Source organism: Raphanus sativus, chromosome 6 (genome assembly GCF_000801105.2).
Source record: "Raphanus sativus cultivar WK10039 chromosome 6, ASM80110v3, whole genome shotgun sequence".
NCBI lineage: Eukaryota > Viridiplantae > Streptophyta > Magnoliopsida > Brassicales > Brassicaceae > Raphanus > Raphanus sativus.
In genome coordinates this window covers 137,730-148,504 of record NC_079516.1, presented here as the reverse complement: position 1 = coordinate 148,504, position 10,775 = coordinate 137,730, and the positions used below count along the sequence as shown (strand labels likewise).

Genomic DNA, 10,775 nt, shown 5'->3' with positions numbered 1-10,775 from the left:
TGAAACTCTCCTCCAGAAGCTTTATATCTTCTAGATATGTTGCAAAGATTGGCTATTTTCTAGTTTTTAAACCACTTCACCAATTGAGAAAAGTCTATTACAAACAATACATAAAATTGACGTAGATTTCTCATACTCTCTATCACTCAAATTAGAGATTTTATTTCTGAATGTATGGGTGATAGGAAAGCTCTTAAATTTCTTGCCCCCATAAATCTATTTCATCCTTGTCTTGAATAATTGTCATTATATTTCTATGAGCCATCAGAGAAATACCATGTATGGTATTTGTGGCAAGAATCCCATCCCATTCTCAAGAAAGGGAGTCGCTCTCTATGTTTTTTCAACTTGAACTTCATTCTAAAGTTTGATTTTCTGTTTCCACTATCTGAAGGGTATCCCTAAGGTCAATATTAATATTACTGAAAATCATATTTTTTTATTTTATTTCCAGATGTACCACAAAACCAAGCAAACTGATGATCTTCCACACTAGTCTTCCAAGTCTGGTGGTATCTTGGAAATATCTCAAGTCTAGATAGCTAGTAGACATTAAAAAAAACACATACCTCACATCTTGCACATTTATTATCACATTGAATACTTCTTGCCCATGAGTTTTTCTTGACCGAAATACATCTCGAGAAATTATTTTTCCAAAGAAAGTGTTTAATCTTTGGTGGACAACAAATTTTCTAAGAAAATGCTTTAGACTATTAACATGGGGGCATGCATACTATTGGTCCTCGTAATTCTGAGTACACCCTTTCAACTTGATAGTCCGATTTGACCATATATTTTTCATTATTAATAAAGTGTCATCCATCTTTGTCTACATCTGAATCCGGCTTAACGGAATACTTCGAGAATCTTGGCATCTTCAGGATCCACTAGATTTCATATTGCTTGTAAATTTATAGTTATTGATGTCTTATTGATTAGAAAATCTACTGTTAGGTCAGGGTAAAATTATTTTGATTACTATTAACTAGTTTCGGGCGAGTGGTTGAGAGTCAATGGTCATTCGATACTGAGATGGTAATTACTGATCCCATATTTTTGATTATTAGATTTGTTAACTAGATATCTATCTGAGATAATACTCTATCATTCATAAAATGGAAAATATGATCTGATCGGTTTTATGGATGATGCATTCTTGAAATACTTTTCTTTTAAAATACGTGAGAAAAGCGAATATTGTTTCTCTATTTGACATCATATCTGTTTTCCAAACATGACTATATTAAAATGTGTGATTTTTAAACCTGAGTCCTCAATCATCTTTGATCTTTCATAACTTATTCCATGATTACTGATGCATTCCTCTACCATTTTCCCAAGAGCTCCACCAGAACTTGGTAACTGCAGACGTTAACTTCTTTGTCAGTCTTTGCCAATGATCAGGATATCACGGTCTACATTCATTTAGAAAAAGATTTTAATTTAAATATATTTGCAACTGTAAATATATAAAAATAAATGTTATCTTGAATTTGTCTTCTCCGTCAATGTTTTATGTATTATAAAGGTTATCCTACACATGTGTTTAGCTGCATCGCATACTCACATTATATGTCATAAAAATATCATTTTAAAATTTTAATATATTTTAATATAATTTTTCATATCAATTACAAACTATATTGATTTTATAAATAATTTTGTTAATAAAAAATATTAGTTAAATAGATATAGTTAATAAAATCATAAAAATATTTCAATTATTTTCATAATATATATGAAAAATGAAAACATAGCATTCATTATAAAATAGAATTTCTGATTTTTTAGTCAAGATTACAAAATCTTTTTATAAAGAATTTTATTATTGTTTTATTCTCATCTAATTATCTAGACCACTTCAAATTTGAGTAATAGAATAAATGTTTGTTGTAAAAAAAAATGAAACGAAGGGAGTATACCCCATTTCTTACAAGAGCATCCACTTAAAATATCAAATTACTTGGTTACCAATTTCGACATTCACGGATGTTCACATTTCAAAATCACATTTTACACCAAATAAAACTAGTAACTATTTTTCTCAAAAGAAAGGGAAAAAACTATTAATCACTAAAGATTAGTATTTATTCTTTATAGATAATACGAAAATGATTGTCTTTAAATATTGTTCCACGAATCAAACGCTCTTCCCCAGACTTACGAAGTTTTTAATTCCATTATTGGAGGGTCGTGGGGTGGCGAATGAGTGATATCGTCACGGCCCATGTGCAATTCCTAAGAGTCACACGCAAAGATACTGCTTGATCGAACGGTAACGAAGATGCCTGTGATAAAGGCATCAGTGAGTCTAGCAGATCATCAAAATCTTCAAAAGGGAGTTAGTAAAGATGAATGAAACTGTTCCATAAAAGCAATAAGATATTGGAGTTGACTTTTTTATGATTGAATTTTTTGGGTTCAATGCATAATAGTCTATTCTCTATATAAGTACACATATATACATAAGCTCAAACACCAACCAAACATTTCATCATCTTCTTCATCTAACATCTTTTTCTCCCTCTCTCTTTTCTGAACCCAGATTCACAAACTAGTCTCTGTTCTTTGCTAACTTACCCATCTATATGTGTGTGTTGTCTTTGCTTTTATAAGAGTCAGTTTTTTTGTTTCTGTGAGGTGGCTATCTTCGTTGATATTCCTGTTCTAACGTAGAAACAGCTTTATAAAATCCTTGAAAGCATGTAAATTAAAGTCTCAGATCCATTTTCTTCTTCTTGCAAAAAAAAAAAAATTTAACTTATAGATAAAATTTTCATAAATTGGTGTCTCTCTCGTTTTAATTTGTGTTTGGAGAAACAAGTCCTGGCTAAGTTTAAAACACAAGTGTAAACACAAATTTATAAAAACTTCAAATCATGTAAATTTCGTCTCTATCAATTTATCTTCCTTCCCCTAAAAAAAACAAAAGAATTTAGGATTTTTTCAAAAAAGTAAAAAAGAAACAAAAAAGCTAAAAAAAGAGAGAGAGTTTGGAATGGCTCCACCGGAGGCCGAGATGGGTGCAGTGGCGGTGACGGCTCCTCCGACGCCAGGAACGCCGGGAGGACCATTGATCACGGGGACGAGAGTGGATTCGATGTCGTTCGATCATCGGAAACCGATGCCTCCATGCAAATGCTTGCCGGTGATGGGACACACTTGGGGTCAACCCGACACGTGCTTCGCCGATTTTCCCTCCCCTGTTGTCTCCCTTACTCGCAAGGTACGTAACTCTTTTTTATTGTAAAGGAGAATATCAACAATTTTTGTTCGATTATGTGATAACATAGGAATTCACGATGGAAAGATAATGAATAATTAGTCTAGATTAATGAGCAAAAATAATGATATCCAGGCATATATAATATATATATGCTTTTTTTTTTTTTTTTTGTAACACATATAATATATATATGCATTATCGTTTTTGTCATCCAGTCACAGCTTGATCGTACATTTATGTTTGAATAATTTTTGTAAGCTCTTAATATTGTAATCGTAGTTGATATTTATAGTTCTCAAAAAGAAAAGATTATCTTTTCTTTAAACCTATTATTTATACAGAGTATTTGAAAATATCATAGGGGTTTACGTCAGACTCGGGGGGAGATGGTAACACGACATGCATGAACTAGCAGTTGTAACCGAAAATTAAATGAAACTGGAAAAAATATAGACTAAATAGAGTGAAATCTTTAATCAAATAAAAGTAAAAAGCAAACGAAATAAACTAAATAATGGCGAATATAATATTATATAGATATAATTAAGGTTTACTCGAACTCAACTTAAATTATTCAATATGTATGCCGACTCTCCTGATCGTATGGATTGTTAAATTTTATATGTTAGGATATTGCTTTTTATAAGATTAAAACTCACACAATGAATATAACTAGTTGTCTTGACTGGATGACATATATGCAATTGGCTTATATAAAACGCAAGTTGCATAAGGGGGAGGAGGGTTCTTCCTCTTTTATTTTTTCGGAGGGTTCTTCCTTCACTGAAATTAAAATGGTCAGACAAATAATTAGATTACTGATCTTCTTATTTAATGACGGATGCTAAGAAGTTAAATACTAAGTCTTTTTTTAGTTTTTATTTATTTCAGTTTTATGAACGAAATACGTTACGTACATAAGGTTTGGTTAGATCAATTCATTTAATATTTTTGAGCGTTTTCTTCTCTATCCATTACGGTAGCAGCCAACGAAAGGATCTTGGCTTTTGTAACCAATTCCTAGCTCCTGTCTTTTTGTTACTAACCAATAAGTTTACCCCGTAAACTTATAAGACTAGTATGATTAGTGATTACTAACAATTTATGGTTTTGTTCTAGTAATCTATGATATTAATGTTCTTGATTGATTTTTGTTTCGAGAAGAGAGAATATTATGGGCAGCTATAATACTAAGAGCATCTCCATCAATGAACTCCTCTTGGGGTTCATATTTTTTATTTTTTATTATTAAATTTTTTCTTTTTCTTTTTGATTTTCTTAAAAAAAAAAAAAATAGACCAATCGCGGGCCACCACGACACGTGGGGCCCGCGCTACAGTGAAGAGTTTTAGGAGAGAGGGATTCATCCCAAAGGAGCTGCAAGGGATGAGTTCATTGCATATAAATATTATAATAATTTTTTTCTTCGGTATGCGTGTGAACCCATGGAAAGTTCTTTTAATGGGGATGCTCTAAACTCTGCCAGTTTAACCTCTTCACATTTGTTCATTGCTTTCATGTGTTATATGTGTGATGCAGCTTGGAGCCGAGTTTGTGGGAACATTTATCTTGATATTCACCGCGACGGCCGGTCCAATCGTGAACCAGAAATACGACGGAGCTGAAACCCTAATTGGTAACGCGGCCTGCGCAGGACTCGCAGTGATGATCATAATTCTGTCAACCGGTCACATCTCAGGGGCTCACTTAAACCCTTCACTGACCATAGCATTCGCAGCTCTAAGGCACTTCCCTTGGGCCCACGTGCCTGCTTACATAGCTGCCCAAGTCTCAGCTTCCATTTGCGCTTCATTCGCACTCAAAGCAGTTTTCCATCCTTTCATGTCGGGAGGTGTTACTGTTCCGTCTGTTAGTGTTGGACAAGCCTTTGCTCTCGAGTTCATCATTACTTTTATTCTCCTCTTTGTTGTTACCGCCGTTGCCACCGACACTCGTGCAGTAAGTCTCTCTATCTCTTTCCAATTCTACATATGGACAAGTGATATTCATATATTGTATTGTTTAATACTTTCTGCATCTTCTTAATAAGGAAAGAGATAATATTTTCGTAACTGTTCTTTAGTAATAAGGCCATTCTTTTTTTTTTGTCATCATTTTTTTTTGTCAACTTTTTTTTAATCATCATATAAGGCCATTCTTTTTGTTTAGTTTTGTATCTTTTTCTAGAAACACTCAAGTCCTGGTTTTGTTTAATAGAAACCAAACTGTTATAACCAAAGTGTCTCTAAATATTTGGATCGATGCCAAATGCAAATTATGTATTTGTGATGTAAAGAAACCCTTACAAGAAAATACAAAATACAGCTAACTATAAACAGAATTACAATAAAAAATGGATGCCAGTGATAGTTATTTATGTAGCTAATTCTAATTCATTTTTACTTTCTTTGTTTGATTTGATGTGCAGGTTGGAGAACTAGCTGGTATAGCTGTTGGAGCCACTGTCATGCTCAACATTCTTGTCGCAGGGTAAGTCCAAATCAAAGACTTTTAAAGCTTTGCATCATCCTGACATGGGATCAAAATGTCTCTGGCTAAAACATTTTAAATTTTTCAACAGGCCATCGAGTGGTGGATCTATGAACCCGGTTAGGACTCTAGGACCAGCCCTTGCATCTGGAAACTACAGGTCACTTTGGGTTTATCTGGTGGCTCCTACACTTGGTGCCATATCTGGTGCAGCCGTCTACACAGGTGTCAAGCTTAACGATAGCGCGACTGACCCGCCACGTCAGGTTAGGAGCTTCCGTCGCTAAGTTGAGTGATAGACTTGTCCACAAGTCTTTTGCTTGTTACCGTTACTGTATAATTTATAATAATGTAATGATATGAAAAGCTTTGGAAGATTGTGTGAGAATAAAAGGAGATGTGACTACAAGTCCACGCTCTATGTGTGCATAGCATCGGCTTATAAATCTGATGCAAACTCGTCTTGTCATTTTCAAATTGTGTCTTTTGTGATAATGTACACTATGTTTGGTTTGTGTTTCATTGTTTGCTTGTTTGCTGTACCGACTCTGGAGACGAGGCTGTTTTATAAATGAATTATAGTAAATTGGAAATATTGGCCAAAAATAACATATTGTCCTAATCGGATAATATATTTTTGCTCATTTTTTTCTTATAAAATTTATCAAAATAGAACAAAAAAAAACAACATCTTTTTCCTTTTAGTATAAACCTAACATAATTTTTTCCATTTAGTATAATGTTTGCTGAAAACCCAATCTAACCCTTGATTTATCACTTCCCAATTTAAATCATTTTTATATATCAAAAACATTAATTAAAAACAAAAATAATTAAAACAAAATCAAAAGAAAGAGATTGATTTCATTTTTATTGTAGATAAAATCGCATAAACACGTTTAGGGAATTTAAAAAATATTTTCAAATATTTTTAGAATAAATCGTAACTGAACTTGCCATATTTTCAAAAATATGGTTATTCTTATATTTAAAAACTCATTTTATAAAAAAATAGAAATTAAAAATAAACTAATTAAATCAAAATCTAAAGAACAAGAGATTAGTTTTATTTCTTTTTGTAAAAAAAAATCGCAAACACGTTTACATGAATTAAGATTTCCAAATATTTATATTGAACTTGCCATATTTTAGAAAATATAGTTATTCTTATCTGTAGAATGTAGTTTCTATCTTATGTAGACTTTTGAGTTGTCTTTAGATTTTGTATTCACAGAATTTTAGATTTACGTATAAAAGTAGAAAATGCTTTCAGAAGAAATGTAGCTATCTTTAAATTAAGTATATTTTGAATTCCCTAGTATTTAGATTTCTATATAAAGTTAAATTATTTATTCAACTTAAAGTACAATAACTTTTTAAACCTGAAATTCATTTTTCACCATGTCATTTTTCGTAGAAAATGATATATTTTTCCGTAGAACATAATTAGAAATTTTACAACCCCAAAAATTCGGTATGTGTATATGAGTATTTCTTCAATTGTTTATAGTTCTTATAATTCTTTTGATTCATAAAATATTTATTTGATTAAGTTTGATAAATGAAATAGGGGTAATTAAAATAAAATAGGTCAAAATGGTTTTATACTAAGGGGAAATATGCTGATGTTAATTTTTGAAAACTTCTCTTTTTTCTTTTATTAACATTTCTATTTATCAAAATTAATAAAATAATAGTATTAAGACTAAATTTATGAAAATAGAAATTAATACAAGAAATACTCATATCAATATTATCAATGTATTGGTATTTTTTTGTTGTAAAACTTGTTAAATAAAAAATTTAATTTTTGCTACATTTAGTAGATTTTATATTATACAAAAATGGCGTAGTGGAAATTGAATTTCATGTTTCGTTAGGAATCTACTTAATTTAGAATAATAAGTCTACATATTTCAAAGTTTTTGTTTTGAATTCATATTTTATCTATTTCCTTCCGGTCTAGAATTATGAATAAAAATGTACAAACAACTCATTGTTCTAAGATTTGTAAAACTTGATTTGGAACACCACCTTGTCTTATCCCCTAAACATTATTTGACAAGTGAATTTTTCAAATTTGTTTAGGTGTCTTCACCATATTAATTTGAAAGAAAAAATGACATTGCTTGGTTAATTAGATGGCATGGCTTGGTGAAAAAGATGACATGTACACTTTTAATGGTAAATATTATTTTATGGTAAAATTCCTAAAATAAGATATAGCTTAAGTTGGAGGCTCTGGACGGAGGCACAAATATAACCTACACCGGTGAAAAATCGACAAGATCTGACTCCACCGTCCATTCCGGGACGCTGGTGTTTTCTAAATGGATCTTGGAACAATAATGAGATGTTTTCAAAACAAGGATGGTATAGTACCCTCAAAGGTATTCCATGTCTATTGGAGCAAGGAATTTAAGGGTTTTTCTATCCTTTCTTCACTCTCAGGTGGAAACATTACTTTGAGCAATGGAATGTATGAAAAATTTACGCTACTTTCAGGTCACGTTTGCAACAGATTGTCCTCAATCGGTTAAGATGGTGTCACAACCAAAAGAATGGTATGCTTTTGCAACTTATTTAGCAGAGATAAAGAACTTGAAATAAAAATTTTACAGCTCAGAGATCGTTCATATCCCTCGCACGCAGAATTTGAAGGCCGATAGCTTAGCACACTGTGATAGGAAAAAAACGTCATTTGTTGCACATGGATGCAGAGCTTCCGGTCTGGTTTACATTGTCTACATGAGTCTTTACAAGTCGATGACAAAAAGAGATATAGCTTAATTTGGTTACATAACAAAATTCAAATCAAAATATAGATTACTATTAAAATACTAATATGGTTACCCGTATTAAAAATTCCATTTTAACTTACGATAAAAATTAACAAATTTCTATAGTTATATATATATATATATATATATATATATATATATATATATTCAAAATAATTATAAGTGTATTTTTTAAAACAAATTAATATATAATATAAGAAAATATACTTAAAAATATTATAAGAATCTACCTATAAATTTTTATGTATTATAATTTGAAATATAGATAAATACATTTTAACTAAAGAAAGGGTAAAAAGATGGATCAACGCATATCAAAATAGTTACCCTCAACTAAAATAATATTTTAAGATATAAAATTTCAGGGTTAATTAAATATTTTAACTACCAAATTAATACATGACAATACACTTAACAAATATTATAAGTATTTAAATATAAATTTTTGTGAATTATAATTTGAGATACAGATGAATACATATTAACTAAAGAAAAGGCAAAAATGGCTCAAAAGTCACCAGTAACACCATAGCAAAATGGTTACTTTCAACTAACGGAAGTAACACCATAGAAAATGCATATTTATAACCCATCCAATAACAAAAAAGAAAAATACATATTTAGATATATATTAGAATATCCACTATTAAGATTCTTTTAAAATTTATAATAGATTTTATTATTTGTATACATATTCATAAATCATCGTAGATACACAACTATTGAAATTTATAAATTTCAATTTATATGAATTTAAAAGCGATGCAGTACATTAGTTTTTGATTATCAACTGGTTTATTGGATTAAATAAATTGTAAATTTAATATATTTTGACCAAAATAAAATTATAAAAGAAGGTGTATTTATTAAATATATATTAAGTAAATCAATTCATTAAATATAAATAAGAATATAAGCTACATAAAATATTTATTTATATCTTGATTTTTTATAAAGTTAAGTAATCAGAAAGTAAGCTAAATTTTATTCACCAAACATGAATAAATTAAATAGTTAATGATTATATGGTAATATTAGATTAATTTTTTAACCTGTGAATCAAAATTTAAAATATTTCTTTTTATTGATATATATTTAAAATATTTATTTTCATTTATAAATAATTCAATTTAAAAACTTTATTTGTGCGCGTGCGCAAGAAACCACTTAGTTTCTACATAGTGTAGAAATATAATCTACTGATAATCAAGACCAAATTTTTTAAAAATGGAAAATACAATTATGAAAATATAACATAATTATATTCTGAGATGAATGGGATCAATGAGACTATCATTCCTAAGCAGACATAACAGTTGGAGAACTTGAAGCAAATGATGTAACACAAGCTTTTGAAGATGAAACAATTACACTCAAAGACAGTTTCTAGTTTTTAATAACAAGTTGAGGCAGTTTATGATAATAAGGTAGTTTTTCTTAACTAAACTCATTTTTCATCTAAAAATCTAACTAAATGAAGTTACAACTAAAAAAGCAAAACTATATATATAATATAAAAATCTTTTTTTTGGTGGGATTTAACCACAACCATTCATTTTTCAGATTTAATGGCCAAAATTCAGAAGAGATAAGGTGGGTCCCTCTATCTTCTTCTTCTTCGTTTTCTTCTTCCCAAATTCTCCATTTTCTAAAAAATTCAAATCTGTCTTTTTAGTTATTTTTTTCACAGAAACTTTTATCAAATCATTATCTATGTTTCTCTATCTATCTTTCAAGATATGTCAAGATATATTTCTGATGATGGTGTAATATTCACATATATATAACGACATCAACAACAGATACATCGTCAACTTTGGCGTAACAAAGACGGAGACATAGACCACATTGGAGCAGTTTCCCCGGCATTCAGAAGATCCATCACCCACCATAGACTAGACTATGAAAATCTAGAAGTTCGTCCACCAGGAACACCACTGCGCCTTCACATGAGCACCGTCAAGAGATTAGATTTCCTACAATATTATGTACACGCTTGCAGCCCCGAGAAAATGTCCATGTGTACATAAAAATATTGTACACCATCAGTATATGTTTCCTACAACATTATGTACACTAAACTATTTTCACTATTCATTACAACATTATGTACACTAAACTGCATGTAGAGCAACATTATATACATAAAAATATTGTACACCATCAGTATATGTTTCCTACAATATTATGTACACTAAACTCCATGTAGAGCAAGATCGTGTACATGTGCACAGTCAAATCATGTACACATAAAT

General features: G+C 30.3%; 1 protein-coding gene across 1 annotated transcript; it reads left to right on the top strand.

The window, feature by feature from the left end:
- The first annotated feature begins 2,465 nt into the window (after nt 1-2,465).
- Nucleotides 2,466-6,241, top strand: LOC108815926 (probable aquaporin NIP5-1). Its single transcript, XM_018588466.2, has 4 exons — nt 2,466-3,229; nt 4,769-5,188; nt 5,658-5,719; nt 5,811-6,241. The coding sequence occupies exons 1-4, from the start codon at nt 3,002-3,004 to the stop codon at nt 6,004-6,006; spliced, it is 906 nt and encodes a 301-aa protein (XP_018443968.1). The 5' UTR covers nt 2,466-3,001; the 3' UTR covers nt 6,007-6,241.
- The last annotated feature ends 4,534 nt before the right edge of the window (nt 6,242-10,775 follow it).

What these genes read in the sequence shown, in the direction of transcription:
- LOC108815926 (XM_018588466.2), top strand. Translation starts at nt 3,002, where the DNA reads ATGGCTCCACCGGAGGCCGAGATGGGTGCAGTGGCGGTGACGGCTCCT. An exon ending in TTGTCTCCCTTACTCGCAAG is followed by an intron (nt 3,230 to 4,768) that starts GTACGTAACTCT and finishes TGTGTGATGCAG; the next exon opens with CTTGGAGCCGAGTTTGTGGG. An exon ending in CTCAACATTCTTGTCGCAGG is followed by an intron (nt 5,720 to 5,810) that starts GTAAGTCCAAAT and finishes ATTTTTCAACAG; the next exon opens with GCCATCGAGTGGTGGATCTA.